The sequence below is a fragment of the Felis catus genome, chromosome B4 (assembly GCF_018350175.1).
Source record: "Felis catus isolate Fca126 chromosome B4, F.catus_Fca126_mat1.0, whole genome shotgun sequence".
In the NCBI taxonomy this organism is placed as follows: Eukaryota; Metazoa; Chordata; class Mammalia; order Carnivora; family Felidae; genus Felis; species Felis catus.
Window position 1 is genome coordinate 74,912,075 of NC_058374.1, and position 17,364 is coordinate 74,929,438.

Genomic DNA, 17,364 nt, shown 5'->3' on the forward strand with positions numbered 1-17,364 from the left:
CAAAAATAGGAACAAAGAACAAGGGCAATAAATAGAAAACAGCAATGAATGTGGTAGATATTGACCCAACTATGTCAATAATCACTTTGAGTGTCAATGGTCTAAATGCATCAATTAATGTATTGTCAGAGTTAATCGAAAACATGCCCCAACTATGTGTTAACTATAAGAAAACCACCATAAATATAAAGATACATATAGATTAAAGGTAGAGGTAGAAAAATATATCATGCTAATGCTAGTTTTAAAAAGGAGCAATAGCTCTATTAATTTCAGACACAGCAGACTTCAAAGTAAAAAAAGTTATCAAATATAAAGAAGGGCATTGCATAATGATAAAGGGGTCAATTCTCCAATAAGATATAACTTCTTAATGTATATGCACCTAACAACGCAGCATTAAACTACCTGAGGCAAAAGCTAATAGAAGTGAAAGGAGAAATAGATCCACTATCAGAATTGGAGACTTCAACACTCTTCTTTCTGAAAGGGACAGATTCAGCAGACAGGGAATAGGTAAAGACATAGCTGAACTTAACAACACCATCTATCAAATGGATATAAATGACATCAACAGTTCATCCAACAGCAGCAGAATACACATTTTTCTCAAGCTCACATGGAACATTCACCAAGATAGACCACATTCTGGGCCATAAAACATACCTTAACTGAAAGAACAGAAATTCTACAATGTTTGTTTTCAGGCCATAATGGAATCAAACTAGAAACCAATAATAGAAAACTGGAAATCCTGAATACGTGGGGACTAAACAACACATAAATAACACATAAAGAAGAAATCTCAAGAAAAATTTAAAAATATTTTGAACAAAATGAAAATTAAAACACAACTTACCAAAATTTGTTGGATGTAGTGGGAGCAGTGCTTAAAGGGAAATTTATAGTATTGAGTGCATATATAAGAAAAAAAGGTCTAAAAGCAATTACTGAAGTTTCCAACTTGGGAAACTATAAGAGAAGACCAAATTAAATCCAAAGTAAGCAGAAAAAAAGAGATAATAAGAATTAGAGCAGAAATCAATAAAATTGAAAATAAAAAATCAATGAAACCATAAGCTGGTTCTTTGAAAATATCAATAAAATCAGTAAGACTTAAACAGGCTAACTAAGGGGAAAAAAGAGAGGACACAAATTACTTCTATCAGAAATAAAAGAGGGACATCACTACAGATTCCAGGGAAAGTAAAAGGACAACAAAAGAATATTATGAACAACTCTGTGCCCACAAATTTGATAGCCTAAATGAAATGGACCAATTCCTTGAAAGATACAATGTGCCAAATCTCACACAAGAAGAAACAGATGACCCAAATAGGCATAAATCTGTTAAAGAAATTGAACTAATAAATAACTTTTCAAAAAAGCACCAGGCCCAGATAGATTCCTGGTGCATTCTATAAAACATTTAAGGAAGAAATTTTGCCAGTTTTCTATAATCTCTTTCAGAAGATAGAAGCAAAGGGAATACATTTAACTTACTCGACGAGGTCAGCATTACCATAATACCCAAACCAGACAAAGATGTTAAAAGAAAAGAAGACTACAGATCAACATCTCTTATGAACATAGATGTAAAAATCCTCAATAAAATATTATCAAATTGAATTCAATAAAGTATAAAAAGAATTATATACCATGATCAAGAGCCATTTGATCTGGTTCAACATTTGAAAATCAATTAATTAGCAAATTGAATCCAAAAAAGTATAAAAAGAATTATATACCATGATCAAGAGTAATTTATCACAGGTATTCAAGGCTGGTTCAACACTTCAAAATTAATTAATATAATTCATCACATAAACAGATCAAAATAGAAAAATCACATGATCATATCAATAAATACAGAAATAGCATATGACAAAATCCAACACCCATTCATAATAAAAATTTTTAGTAAACTAGGATTATAGGAGAACTATCTCAACTTGATAACAAATATCAGTGGAAACTTACAGTTAACATCATACTTAATATTGAGAAACTTGAAGCTTTCCCACTAAGATAAGGTACAAGGCAAAGATGTTTCTCTCATTACTCCTTTTCAACGTTGTACTAGAAGTCTTAGCTAATGCAACAAGTCAAGAAAAGCTAATAAAAAGTGTACTGATTGAGAAGGAAGACATAAAACTGTCTTTGTTCACGGGTGATATGATTGTTTGCACAGGAAATTTCAAAGAATTAACAAAAACTCCTGGAACTAATCAGTGATTATAGGAAGGTTATAGGATGGAGGTTAATATGCAAAAGTCAATTGTTTTCCTGTATACTAACAATGAAAAAATGGAATTTGAAGTTAAAAACACACTACCATTTACATTAGCACTCCCAAAATGAAATACTTAGGGATAAAGCTAACAAAATATATACATTGTCTTTATGAGGAAAATTTTAGAAACTCTGGTGAATGAAATAAAAGAAGAACTGAATAGAGAAATATTCCATGTTCACAGATAGGAAAACTCAATATTGTCTAGATGTCAGTTCTTCCCAACTTAGTATATAGATTAAATGCAATCCCAATCAAAATTCCAGCAAGTAATTTTATGGGTATCAACATATTGGTTCTGAACTTCATATGAAGAGACCAAAGACCCAGAATAGCCAACATGATATTGAATGAGAAGAACAAAGTTGGAGGACAGACCCTACCTACCTTCAAGATTTACTGTGAAGCTAATCAAGACATTGTGATATTGGTCAAAGTATTAACAACTAGATCAGGGGAAGAGAATAGAGGGTCCAAAAATAGACCCTCATGAATATAATCAATTGATCTTTCACATAGGAGTCAAGGCAGTACAATTGAGCAAAGATAGTCTCTTCAACAAAAGATGATGGAACAACTGGACATCCATGGGCAAAAAAGTGAATCTAGACACAGACTTTATGCCCTTTACAAAAACTAATTACAAATGGATCATAAACTTAAATATAAAATGAAAAAATATACAACTACTGGAAGATAACATAGGACAAAACCTAGGTGACCTTGGGTATGGTGATGACTTTTTAGATACAATACCAAAGACATTACTCATGAAGGAAATTCAGTTGACCCTTGACCAACACAGGTTTGAAATGTGTGAATCCACTTACTTATACACAGGTTTTTTTTTTTACAGTACAGTACTATAAATGTATTTTCCTTATGACTTCCTTAATAATCTTTTCTCTAGCCCACTTTAAGAATACAGTATAATAGTATAATATACAAAATATGTATTAATCAACTATTTACATTATTGGTAAGGCTTCCAGTCAACAGTAGGCTATTAGTACAGTTGACTCTTGAACAACACAGGGCTTAAGGGCACCAACCCCTTATGCAGTTGAAAATCTGCATATAACTTTTGACTCCCCCAAAAGTTAACTACTAACAGTAGTAACTATTAACTATGCACAAGTAGACCCATGCAGTTCAAACCCATGTTGTTCAAGGGTGAACTGCAATTAAGTTTTTTGGGATTCAAAATTTATACACAGATTTTTTATTGCATAGGGGTCACATGACTCAAGGGCCAACTACAATTGATAAGCTCAACTTCATTAAAATGAAAGCGTACAATTCAATGGTATATACTATGTTCATAGAGTTTTGCAGTCACTTTAAGTTTAGGACATTTCCATCACATGCAAAAGACATCTTGTGTTCATCAGCAGTCACTCCTCATTTCCCCATAGTGCTAGGCAACTGCTAATCTGCTTTCTGTTTCTATAAATTTGCCTATTTCATATGAATGGTATCATATAGTATGAGGTCTTTTGTGTTAGCTTCTTTTACTCAGCGTAATGTTTTTATGGTTGCAGGGTATCTGTACTTCATTGTTTTTATTGGCAAGTAATATTCTATTATATGGATATGCCACATTTTATTTATTCATTCATCACTGGAGACATTTGGCCTGTTTCCACTTTTTGCCTATTATGAATAATGCTGCCATGACCACTGGTGTACACATTTGTGTGTGTGTGCATGTGTGTGTGTGCATGTGTGTGTGTGCGTGTGTGTGTGTGTGTGTGTATGCATATGTGCTCATTTTCCTTGGGTATATACCTAGGAGTGTAATTGCTGGGTCATATGGTAACTCTGTTTAATATGAGGAACTGGCAAGCTGTTTTCCATAGTGACGACATCACTTTACACTTGTACCTGCAAGACACAAGAGTTCTACTTTCTCCACATCCTCTCCAATACTTGTTATTTTCCTTTTTTTAAAATAGTCATCCTAATAGATGTGAAGTGGAATTTCATTGTGGTTTTGATTTGCATTTCCCTAGTGATTAGCGATGTTGAACATCTTTTCATATGTTTATTGGTTATTTGTATATTTTATTTAGAGAAATGTCTAAACCTTTGCCCATTTTTTGTTTTTTAATATTACAATTTTATTAGATATTTCACTGAACAGAATATGTTTTTTAAATTGGTAGACTTTGTTTGTTACAGAAGTTTTAGTCTTACAGAAAGTTGAGCAGTTTGCACACAGAGTTTCCTCTCCTGTGGTCAGTTTCCATTTACTATTACTACTTAGTGAGGAACATTTGTTACAGTTGATGAGCCAATATTGATACATTATTAGTGATTAGAGTCCATAGTTTATGTTAAAGTTCACTCTTGGTGTTGTGAAGTTCTATGAGTTTTGACAAATATGCCATGTCATGTATGCAGCATTATAGCATCATACAGAATAAGTTTACTGGCCTAAAACCCCCCTGTGCTCTACATATTTATCATTCCCTCTCTACTCTAAGCCCTTGAAAACCATTGATCTTTTTACTATCTCTATAGTTTTACCTTTGCCAGAATGTTACTTAGTTGGAAACATATAGTATGTAACCTTTTCAGACAGGTTTCTTTGACTAAGCAATATGTATTTAAGTTTCCTCTATATCTTTTCTTGGCTTCATAGGTCATTTCTTTTTCTTGCTGAATACTATTCCATTGAATTGATGCATCACAGTTTATCCATTCACCTTTTGAGGGACATTTTGGTTACTTCCAGTTTTGGGCAACTATGAATAAGCTCTTATGAACATTTGTGTGCATGTTTTTGTGTGGATGTAGTTTTCAACTCATTTGGGTAAATACTTAGAGAAATGTGATTGCTGGATCATACAGTAAAGCTCTATTTAGATTTGTAAGGAACTGCCAAATTGTCTTTTAAAGGGACTGTACCATTTTGCATTCCCACCAACAAAAGAGTTCCTGGTGCTCCACATTCTTGTCAGCTTTTGGTACTATCAGGTTTATTAATTTTTTTGATGTTAGCCAGTCTAACAATATGTAGTAGTACCTCTCTGTTTTAATTTGCAGTTCCCGAATGACATACGATGCTGGGCATCATTTTATATGATTATTTGCCATCTGTGTATCTTTACCGGTGAGGTATCTGTTCAGACCTTTTGCCCATTTCTGAATTGGGTTATTATCTTTTAAAAAATTCTTTATTTATTTTGAGAGAGAGAAAGAGAGTGTGCATGCAGGAGGGGCAGAGAGAGAGAAAGAGAGAGAGAGAGAGAGGGAATTCCAAGCAAGCTCCTCACCATCAGTGAGGGGGGGCTCAGACTCATGAACTGTGAGATCATGACCTGAGCCAAAATCAAGAGTCAGATGCTCAACCCGACTAAGCCATCCAGGTGCCCCAAGGTTATTATCTTTTTTATTATTGAGTGGCAAGAGTTATTTATATATTCTGGATACCTACCCATCTGTTATCACATATATGATTTGCAGATATTTTCTTCCATTCTTTAGGCTGTCTTTGGATGGTAACGTTTGCATCACAAAAGTTACTTTTGTGTATTCCAGTGGTTTTATCTTTATTCTTATTGTTTGCAGCCAGAATATGCAGGGGCAGAAAAAAAGTAAGCAAGAGGGAGGGCATAGGAAGTCAGGAGAGGAGAGATGCCTGTGGAGAGGCATTGCAACAAAGACCTGGGTGAAGTGGAAAGAGTAAAGAGGATCTGAGGAAAGGATGCACCCTTAGCTCTGGGAGTTCTTGGCCCATGTTGCCTCCACGGACACTGTTTGCTTTGTAGCCCTGTATTTTCTCAGAGAAAGGTACATAAATATAAAAGTTTTTGGCGTCCCTCTACAGAAAATACCGGTGTTCAATGTTCCTCCAGGGCAGGGACTCTATTTCATTTATCTTTTCATCCTCAGCACCTAATACAAAACCTGGCGCAAAGACTTTCCACGAATGCTTGTTCAAAGAGTGACAGAGGTGTGAGATAATGCATAAGGCCAGAGGGGGAGGTTTATTATTAGTTGTTGAGGATGTTTGAATGCAAGGAGTCTCAGTCTGGCTAGGAAACAGTTGTCTCTGCAGACAACATGAGAGGCAACTAAATAATTTCTGATTCCCACTATGTACAGGAGCTGATGGCTCCCGAGACAGAGATGGGGACCCGAGAACCTTCTGGGGAGTGAGGAGAAGCTGATGCCATATCTGAGCTGTCCTTGGGAGGAGGAGGGAGGGGAGGAGAAAGAGGAGCAGGAGGAGGCGGAGCCTCCGGGCCAGCATCAGCTAGTGGAGGTTGGGAAGCCTCTCCTCTTTCCCCTCCCTTGTTGCCTCCACCTGGCTCCTCCCCGCGTTCTCCAAGCTCCCCTCCCCCTTCCCCAAGGACAGTCTGCAAGGAAGCCGTGGCGGAGGAGAGCTAAGACTAAAAGGCAAGAGGGGCCCTTGAGTAAAGACCGCGGGGGAAAGCCTAGAGCGAGGTGGGGATGACCGTGCTGGGAGGAGGCGCTGGGGAGAACTGGAAGGAACGGACGGGAAAAGAAGAGGTGGTATGGCATCAGAAGCTGGAGCGAAGAGGGGGGATGGGTAGGGGAGCCGTGAAGAATCCTAGCCCTTCGGTTCATTTCCCTCCGCTAGCACGCACAGCCCCCGCCCCTGGCAATCAGGGATGGGTGGGTGGTGCTCGGACCTCGGTACCCCTGGCTGCCTCACTCCTGTCCTGGCACTCAGCCAGTTCAAATCAGTGCACCTATGATGTTGCCTCCCTGTATTTATCCCTCCCGCCTGCTTATCTTCACACATGTGATTTTATATTTAGGTTTTATGTCTGTGTGTTTCTATGTGTGTGTCACTGTGGATCTATAAAGGTTGCTTATATATGAATCTGCGTGCATTTCTGTGTCCTGTGCCTCTTATAACTGGTTTAGAGATACAGGAGAAGGTTCTTTTTTGCAGGTCAGCACTCCTAACCTTCCCCCTTGTTAATGGTGAATTCTCTCCCTCACTGAAAACTCCATGGGTGGCAGATCCCTGTGTGAGTTTGTCAGTGATGAGCTCCCAGAGTGAATGAGAAGAAAAAACTCAAGGAAAATGGGATCAGCATACTCATGTTTTGTTCTTTCATTTCCAGATGTTTGCCTTCTTATGTGCACCAGTGACTTAGTCTTTTTTTTTCTTGAGAACAGCAGAAATTTGGACCTGAACACTCCAGTTAATAGGAGAGTGTCTGTATCCATATGTGTTTATTACATTCCTTTCACTGTCACTATATGCTTTCTTAAGTCCTATTTGTATCTCTATGCGTTAGAAATAGAATATGGAGCTCTCTGTATCCAAGCGTACTAAATAAAAGCTTTCATAGGTCTATGTGCGTTTTGTATTGTTCGTCAGTTCACTAATGCCTTCAACAAGGATTTATTGAACTGTTATGTGCATGGACTTCACCAGGCTTTGGTTAAGCTGTGGGAAAGTTTTAAAAAAATGAACGTGATCCCTCCCTGGAGGATTGTTCAGTCTAGTTAAGGAAAGTGGCTCGTAGCAGTCATCTATCCAGGGGTCTGCAAACTTTCTGTAAAAAGCCAGATAGTAAATATTTTAGTCTTTGCAGGCTATCTGGTCTCTGTCACTATAATCTACTCTGTTGTAGCACAGAAGCAGCCATAGGATAATGTGTGAAAGAATGAGAATGGTATGGACACTGAAATTTGAATTTCATGTAATTTTCACATGTCCTGAAATGGTTTTTTAAACCATTTAAAAATGTAAAAATCTGGGGCACCTGGGTGGCTTAGTCAGTTGAGCATCTGACTCTTGATTTTGGCTCAGGTCATGATCCCAGGGTTGTAGGATCAAGCCCTGCATCAGACTCCTTGCTGAATGTGGAGCCTGTATGAGATATTCTCTCTCTTTGTCTCTCTCTCTCTAAAAAAAAGTTTCTTAAAGAAAAATAAAAATGTAAAAACCTTTCTTTGTTTGCTGCCATACAAAACCAAAAAAAGGGCTGGATTTGGCCTGTGCTCTGTAGTTTGTTGGCCCCTGATCCAGTCCAACCTTATTGTCAATATATAAGAAGCAATTTAAATACCATATAAAGTAGTAATTAAGTGCTAAATGATCTAATACCAGACAATATGTGATTAGAGGAGGTCCACAAAGAATCCCTCCTATGGTAATCAGTGAAGAGTTAATAGGCTTAATATTCATAGGATTGCAGCTAGGCCCGGCCTTAAATGATGGAGTGGGATATCTGTGAAAGGGCCAAGGTGGCCTTCTGGATGAGGGATGCAGTGTGCCCAGGTACACAAATGGGAAGGAGCAAAGTAATGTTCAGGTGATGATGGGACAGAAAATTCATGGGAACAAAGGTTCAAGCTTTGGCAAGGGCTAGATCATGGAAGCTTTGAATGCCAACTCAAGAATTTGGACTTTATCCATCAGAATGGATTATATGTAGTATATCTGTGAATCTGTGTCCCATAATAACGCTATATACGTTTGTGTTTGTATGTCTTCACGAGTGTCTCATTGCATGTACTTTATTGGTATGTATGCAGATTTGTGTGTTTATGTGACCTGTGTCTTTATCAGCGGCTACCCTGATTTCCCCAGATTCACAGCAGAAACATGAGCTGTGCATAAAGGTCATCAGCCCCGGTTCAAGTGATTTGGCCCAGTTCAAGTGAATGCATTCTCAGGTCCTATGACCTACCCATGGAGGTTTATTCTATGTCTCTTGTAGAGTGGAGAAGGGAAGCACAAACGGAGACCAGCTATTGTAGTAGGCAATTCAGGTGGAGAGAGGCGCCGAGGATCGCAAATAAGAGAAGGATAAGGGAAGATAGTAAGGGACAATAGGACTTGGTAACTTTTGACTCTCAGAGTAAGGAGGAGATCAATTTAAAAATTTAGATTTTAACCTGGATAACTGGTAGAGTGATGACTCCTTTGACATTTTGTGGACACAAAAGTGTGTCTTGTGTGTTCCTTTGAGAGAGATAAGCCCTAAAGACAACAATAGGAAGGTGTTCACATGGCGTGTGTACATAATCTATGTATATCTGGCTATGATTCTGTGTTGTTCTTCCCATTTGATAGCATGTAGTGTGAAGTGTGAAGGGCAAGGCCTGAAGATGAGTCAAGAGAGGCTCAGGAGGCAGGAAGCCTGAGAGCGATGGGAGAAGGCATGGAATGTCTTTAACCATTCCTGAGCCTGAACCATCATTTTGTGCAGGCTCAAATGTGCATGTAAAACCTCAAACCCCAGTTCCAGCTTAGCCCAATTCCATAAAACGAAACCATCATCTTCACCATAACCCTGCCTTCCCTCACTTTTCTGCTTCCACTTGGCTGGTTCTCATCAGTGCCCCAAACCTCACCCGATTCCTACCGTCTGCAGCAGCCCTTCCCTTCATTAAAAGGAGGAATCCTTGAGGCCACCTTAACTTTCCTCCTTCTTTTCTCATTTCTGTTCAGTCAACTGCCCTTCCCCTTGACCTTAGCTTGTTCTCCAAATAGACTCCAATTCAGGTGGGAGGGATTAGCCGGGACCTTTGCAGTCTTGGGTTTGATTACTGTGACATTTCAGCTTGTCAGTTTGTGGGGGTGTGGCCCTCTTCTGGAAGAAGTCCAAAACACCCAGGCTGCAAAGCTCAGACTTAGTATAGTAGGAGAGCCTGACTGGGGTGGCTCTAGCCAGTCTAACAGAGCCATTTCCTGAGCACCTCAATCCACCTGTGTCTTAACTGATCGTGCTCTTGAATTCTAGAGTGGATCATGACCCATGAAGAGCACCATGCAGCCAAAACCCTGGGGATTGGCAAAGCCATCGCCGTGTTAACCTCTGGTGGAGATGCCCAAGGTAAGGAGGAAGGCCCTGCTTGGGGAGGGACCAAAAAACCATGGCTGGTAGGCCCTTTTGAGTTTCTTAACTCCCTTAGCCTGTAGAATAGAACTGTCCTTAATGTCCTCCTGCTGTAGATTCACACTGGAATCCTGAGCTTTCCCAAGAATCTCTGTCAGGTCTAAGTCCCCAAGTGCTTCTGGATATTATTTCCTCTACTTTAATTTACTCAAATCTTCATAAAACTTCTTTCCAAGTTTCTCTGAAGATTTGGGACCATTTTGTTCCTTTGGTACCTAAAAGACTGGTGTTTTCCCAAGCATCACTAGGAAGAAAGAGACTAAAGAGATAAACTTGTTGAGAAAGCAGTAGGTGGATTCACTTCAAATACATTGAAAATGGTGGGGAAAGGGGGAGATGCAGAAATTGGTATTTGGTGGGCCCTAGCTAGATCTTCAGGTATTACCTCTGAGGTACGTAGAGTTCCTGCACCAGCCAGGGTCTGGCACCACACTCCTACAGCACATTTTCTTCTACTGGGCACAGTTCTGCTTCATGCTTAGTTTTCTCTGGCCTTTCCTCTCCTTCCATTCCTTCGTCCCTCGGATAAGCAGGAATAGCAGCAGTTAATCGGTACAGACCCACGGGGTGAGGTGGCGGGGGCAGAAAGCAAAGCCAGAGAGAACCCCTTTCTGGGTTGAGTCCCAGAAGCCTGGAAGTCAGGGAAATCAGGTATATGGAAAAATGAAGTGGGAGATAGGGAATGTGTGACTTTTTTTCCTCCTGATGATCTTGTACATTGTAATTTATAATACGTTGAAATCTACCTTCAGAATCTCTTTGAGAGGGATACCAGGACATGGAGACTGTGCTGAGAAAAATAGAGAAGGAAAGAGATTTCAGCCAGTCTCCCCTTCACTCTGCACCACTCTCTGTAGGCTTCCTAAACTTTGTGTTAAGCACCCACTTTGCTTAGAGCCCTGCCTTGTATGTTGTGAAGAAGTTAATTTCCTTTGGAAACTTATAGTTTTAGGAGGAAAGATAGCATACATTACTGGAATTCTTATGTAAGGCTTATGAATAACAAGAATCAAGTGTGCCTAACCAAGTAGAACCCACTTCTATAATGAACAGATAGGCCTTGGTTGGATTAACCAGGGAAGAGTTCACAGAGAAGGTAGATTTCAAGAGACTGAACTCTTCATTGAATGAATTCTTCATTCCACAGTGTCTGGTGTACAAAGTAGGTGCTATATAAACGTATTCTTAGTTAAATGCAAGGGACGTTATTGAGCACCTGCATTTCAAGCAGGATGGCAGGCACTAAGGATACATCAATGAAAAAGTTACACATTGTTCTTATGATCCTCATTGTATGTTAGTAAATCTAGGCTTTAAGTATATTTTTTATCTAATGTATATTTAATTGTAATTGTGATATGTATTATGAACATGAGAATGCCAGAATGAGGACACTTAGGAAGAGGGGCACAGAGGTCTGAGTTCAGGAAGAGTGGCCAGATTAGGAATGCAGAGCCCTACTTGAGGCTGACCTCGCTTTTCTATTGCTTCTCTGCTCTCTCCTGGAAAGAATCCCATGCTCCATAAACTCTTGAGTGTTGATCCTAAAACCTTGGTAGGGTGGCCTGTGAAATTGGATTAAGTGAAGCAAGAAGAGCCTGCTAAAAATCCAAGTGAGGCATACAAAGTTAAGAATTTATGAAAAAGAAGGGCTCTCTGGAGAGGGAAAGAGGGAAAAAAAAAAAGAGACAGGGAGAGAGAGAGCTAGGATTTAACTTGGGTCTAAGAGCAGCAGAGCCCTTTCAGCTTCTGATCCTGAGCACAGAAACCCTCTTATTCTAGAGGGACCATCACCTGCTTTAAGGGAAGATCATTCTTGGAGGCAGGCGCTAGCATAAGCTGATTTCTGGAGGGCCAGCTGGACCAAGGCCTAGGGGATCCTGTGACAGGCACAGTGTACCCAGGGAAATATCCCACTGCGAGGCCACATAACATCACAGGTGCATGTGAGCAGGTGGTACAGGAAGAAACTAAGGAAGACAGGGAAGCAAAGCAGAAAACTCAAAGTAGAGTTGAGAGGTCTCAGCTGAAGGAGCAGCTCAAATAAAGTAGCGGCCTGCCCAGAGATAGGTTTAATGATCTTCAGTTCTCCGAGGGAGAGGGCACAGAAATGACTTTTAACCCAGAGGCTGTGGGCCACATGGGAAAGTGAAGGTTGGGTTCTATAAAATCCACAGAGGCCACAGCTCTGTCATTCCCTGAGCTTAGCAAAGCCAATAACCTCTTAAAGCAGAAGAGAGGCCAGATTTCAGACACCCTGAGCTCAGAAACTGGGCTGAGTAGATACAAATTCCAGTCCAGGAATGGCCCCAGCTCTGCTAAACCATACCACATTTGCCCACACAACATTGGCTTATTCTGCTGGAAAGGATCTCAGTCATTGCTCTAGCCCTCTGCCTTCAGATGGGCAGTCCATTCCAAATACATGTTTATCCTGTTTTTAAAGGATTACAGGAACAGGGATTCTATTACCTCTCTGGATTGCTATTCTAGGATTCATAATATTAATTACATATTTGTCAGAAGTGTAATTCAGATCTAACATTTATTTTTCATGTTGGAATTAAAGGATTTTTTTTTCCTGTTCAAAGTTCAATTAAGGTAGAAACTTTCTAACATCTGCTTTCAAAAAGATAGTGACCAAGTCATTTGTTTTTTCTGTCTCATGTCATAGAGACTCATTACCCATAGTTCTCCCCAAAGCCTCTTGCCTACAGGCTGTAATTAGAAACTCCAAAGTATGTGCTTCTGATGTTCTCCAGAGCCCCTCCTGGCTGTACCCAGAATACCCCCTGGGTGGTGCCTGTAATCTTATCCTTCGTCTTGCTTCTAATAAGTCAGACAGCTGCGAATAGAGAGTTATTTAGGGCAACATGGTACAGCTAAGGAGATCCTGGCCAGGACTGGTCTGAGGCCAGAATAGGCCAGTGATGTTAAGTAGAAGAGCCCAAAGAATTACTGGGACTCCCTAGCATAAGTTATGTGTATACATACTGGTCAGTGAATTCTAGGGAACCGGGGGTTTGAAATGCAGGTATAGGGGACAATTAGGGTCCTAAAACTTGATTTCTAGGAAAATGGTTGTCCAGCTTAGAGGCAGGATGACCTCTGGAGGTTAAGACTGAGGTAAGAAGGTAAAAAGGGATGAGAGAAGAGAAGAGAAAGAATCTTCTTTTCTTGTGGGATTTTTCTTCTGCCCAATAGATTTGGATATTTCCTAACTGCCATCTATTGTTTACTTTGTACTTAAAACCTTTTCAGTCATTTGTTTTTCTTAAATCTTTTCTCCCTACCCTTACTCAGCTTAGGAGTAGGAAACAGCATTCCAACCTATAAATTTCAGTAGTGTTTTTTCCTTATTTCGTAAGATTACAAATTCATACTCCAGAACTGTAGGTATCCAATAGACAAGCCCACAGGCATTGTGAAAGTCTAGAAAATAAATCAACAATAGTTTCATTTCTGTTCTGACCTACTGATTTATCCTTACTAAGGCACTGATGGCTTTGCATTGACCCTGACTTTGTTCTTTTCATACACGCAGGCTTTTCCTAAAGCTTCTGAGAAGCCTGCTCCCATCACAGAGTTTTCCATTTTGATTCCTTCAGTTTGAGGATGTGAACCTAGACTTCTAGACTTATGTGACTTTGCCTTAGTGATGGCGGAAGTGGGCTTTGACAGCAGTGCTCACCAGTGACCTCTTGTTGGCAAACCCAACCTTCCCGTTCTTATCTTAGATCAATTATTGGAAGCATTTGGCAGTGTTACAACTTCTCGAAACTGTTCCCTTTGGCTTCCAAGACATGGCTAAGACCTGGGTTTCCTTTTGCCTTTCTTGCTGCTCCTTAGTTTCCTTCATGGAACCCATCATCCCCTGCCCATTCCCTCAGCATTGGTTTTCCTCAGCGTTCCATTCCTTGCCTTTCCCATTCTAATTCTACATATTCTTGTGAGACCATCTCTCCCAAGTCCACATGGGTGTCCCACAAGAACTTCAAGCTCAACATATCCAAATACGAATGTATCATCCACACCTCTACCTGCCTGAATCAAAACTTGCCTCTGCTTAGTTAATTGCACCTCAGTCTTACTCTTTGCCTGTCAGTCATGGGGCCTTTCCATCTTCTTCTCCAACACCTTGAAATCTAACCACAGTGCTGTGCTTCTCTTTCCCCATTGCCTCCTGTCCAGTGTCTCTGTTTTGTCCCAAATGCCACTCTCTCAGTCTAGGCCCTCATTTCGTCTAGGCTGCCAGAGAGCCATCTTATCCCAGCGTCCTCCACATTGCCACCAGTGATCTTTTCTGATATACAGATAGCGTCCTGTCTCTCCACTCTCAAAATTCTTCAGAGATTCTCCATCATTTGCAACTTTTGTTTTCTAGGCCAAAGACCTCCTTAAGAATCAAATGACAGCTGTGGACCTTCTCCCAAAGGAAATTCCCATGCCCAGAAAACTTTTCATACAGTTTCATGGGTTCATGGATTTCCTGAAACCATCACCCATGGATCCCCAATCATATCCTGGTCTACAGAATAAGAGCCAGGCTTCCTCGCGTGGCATACAGGTGCCTGCTTACCTTTGAAGCTTCACTGCTCACCACTTCCTGTCTTTATCCTTTGTAATACCCAGTTACCTAAGGTTGTTTCTTGACCCTCACCTTTATTTGTGCTATTTTCCTGCCTAGAGCACTGTCCCCCAAAGTGGCCACCTGACATAAAAGATTTATAAGGAAATTGTCCTTTAGGTCTCAGGTCAAATGTTGTCTTTTCTGTATAACCTGTTCTGACTTCCTTTCTGGCAGCTTGGATGCTCCTTCTCCTTGTCCCCACTGCACTTTGTACAAATCTCCTTCATAGGGATCCATATTGTAACCATGTCATATTCTTCACGAGTCTTGAGGACCATTACTGTCTCCTGTATCTTTGCATCCCTAGACTGTATCATTCAACTGCTGTTTCCCTAGTGCCTAGATAGTGCCTGGAGTATGGTAGGTATTTAGTCAATATTTGCTCAGTGAGTGAATGGGCCTTCAATTTGATTTGGTGCTTATAGTCATCTAACACCAGCTTTCGTCAGCCTGCAGAAAAAAACCCTCCAAAATAGACATTTTGGTTTTGTTGGTTCTATTCTGCTCCAGGTAACTTTGGAATTTATAGTAGTTCATGATGGATTTTAGCAGATTTTTCTAATTACTGCTTTCTCTAGTGCTCACTGGCACATGATATTTCTCCAGGCAGGGTTAAGGACCCTAGGAATAGATTGTAGATTGAAACAAAAAAATGTTCCGGGGTATCTGAGGGCGGGTGGCTAAAATGGTTCACAAGAAATTGATCTATCAGGGCTCTGAGATTCCCTGAGCATCACCGTGAGCCCCTTCTCACATGACAGGGCAGGATGGGGTTACCAGGATCAAGACCCAGGTATGCGTTCCATGTCTCTTGGGGAAGTTCTGCTTAGCACAATTATCAGTAGCATTGTTTCTAATACAGAGGCCGTTATAGCTTCCCCCTTGTGTTGTGTGCTGTGCAGGGTGGTTCCTCCACAGTACTCTTGGGAGAGACAGTTCTCGTCACTGAGTAGCTACCGGAAAGGGAGACTACTTAACATGGGAGAGAGGGGAAAGGCTCTCCTCTCTGTTTTAGTCCTAATTAATTTTAGTCCTGATTGTCTCCCGTGGAGAGACTGGGCTCTGTGACCTTGACCTCTTTGAACTTCAGTTTCCAAATCTGTAAAATGGAGGTAACTTCAGGGTTGTGGAGAGGATTAAATGAGATGAGGTTTGACAGGCGTTTAGCAGTGTCTAACCCTACTGTAAGCATTCAAGATTATTATTCCCCAGATTGCCCTGGCAGGGAAAGGTCTTAAGAAAGATGGGATTGGGGGGGGTGGGGGGGGGGGAAGGGAGATGAATTGGAGGTATATGGAGCTACATTAACACTGAACACGATAATTTAGTGTTGGTTGGGGGGGGGGGAGGCCAGAAGACTTGGAGGAGAAGAGTATTCTAGATTCAGAGAAAAGCCTAAGAGAAGGACTGAGATATCTTGTAGTCCAGGCTGCTTTTCTCAGGAGTAACCTCTTCCTGTCGTCTTCCTTCCCTCCTTTCAGGTATGAATGCTGCTGTCAGGGCTGTGGTTCGAGTTGGTATCTTTACTGGTGCCCGTGTGTTCTTTGTCCATGAGGTTGGTTTTCTACTTTGTTCTCCATCATTCTTTCTCTGTTTTATGCTCCCCCCTCCCTACTTCCTGTTTCCTCACCTCCCAGTTACATGCTATGCCTGACCTATCTCAGCTCCCTGTCTCCAAGAGTGTCTCTCCCTGACTCCAGTCTCCAGTAATGATGGTAGGATATAGGGATCTACAGATTGGGTCCTCATGTTGCCCGTTCAATTTAAAGGAAGAAGTAACTCTCTTCCCCTTACCTCCACCAAAACAAAGAGAGAAGCTGAAGTGAGTATTTCAGAGAAAATTTAGTATGTCCTGAGACAGAGCCTTTGGAAAGAACAAAGTCTCATCAGATTTCTGCAGTTTGCTGTACCTTCTGAAGTTCTAACTCCTCTTCCTTCTCTCCCTTCCCTCTCATTCTTTGCCCACTCTTCTCCCTGTAAGGTTTATCTGCCTTCTCCTAAATTGTATCTTTTCAAGTCCCATTTCTCTCCTGCCATTCTTCCACCACCCTTCTCTTTTCCCTCTACTGTTATCAAAACTATCTGCTATTTAGTTCCCTGGGAAAGCAGATTGGAGGACATGGGATAAACCAGAAGCAAGAAGAATTAGGATGAAATATTAGGAAGGACATCCTGACCTTTTGAGATTGCAGGGAAATAGAAGAGGGTATTGAAAAGTTGATGTCTTCTTCCTTGGACTGTGTTAAATATGACAGTGTCATGGGCATCCAGGGATCAGTAATGGGAGGAGATGACTTGATTCTCAGAGAACTGCTTCCCAGAGATCCTGTCCTAATCGTGGGGGTTTAGGGAAAACTGGCTTAGCAGAAGCTGAATGGGTGTAATGTGCTCCACAGGGTTATCAAGGCCTGGTGGATGGTGGAGATAACATCAGGGAAGCCACCTGGGAGAGTGTTTCGATGATGCTTCAGCTGGTATGTTCCAGAGGACTCCTGTTCCTTATTTGTCCTGTCCTTGTCCCACCCCACTCTGGTTTGGCCTCATGGTTG

The 17,364-nt window shown here is 40.8% G+C and overlaps 1 protein-coding gene across 3 annotated transcripts in view; it reads left to right on the forward strand.

Moving 5' to 3' along the window:
• The window catches only part of PFKM (phosphofructokinase, muscle), a 44,719-nt gene that overhangs the window by 14,087 nt on the left and 13,268 nt on the right, over window positions 1-17,364 (forward strand). For 2 of the 3 annotated variants that reach the window (XM_019834856.2, XR_002159699.2), the window contains 3 exons: window positions 10,030-10,122; window positions 16,297-16,370; window positions 17,212-17,289. In XM_019834856.2, the coding sequence (XP_019690415.1) occupies window positions 10,030-10,122; window positions 16,297-16,370; window positions 17,212-17,289 (245 nt within the window). Of the gene's footprint in view, window positions 1-6,558; window positions 6,698-10,029; window positions 10,123-16,296; window positions 16,371-17,211; window positions 17,290-17,364 lie in introns of those variants that run through there. The other variant, XM_006933653.3, reaches the window with a different exon arrangement.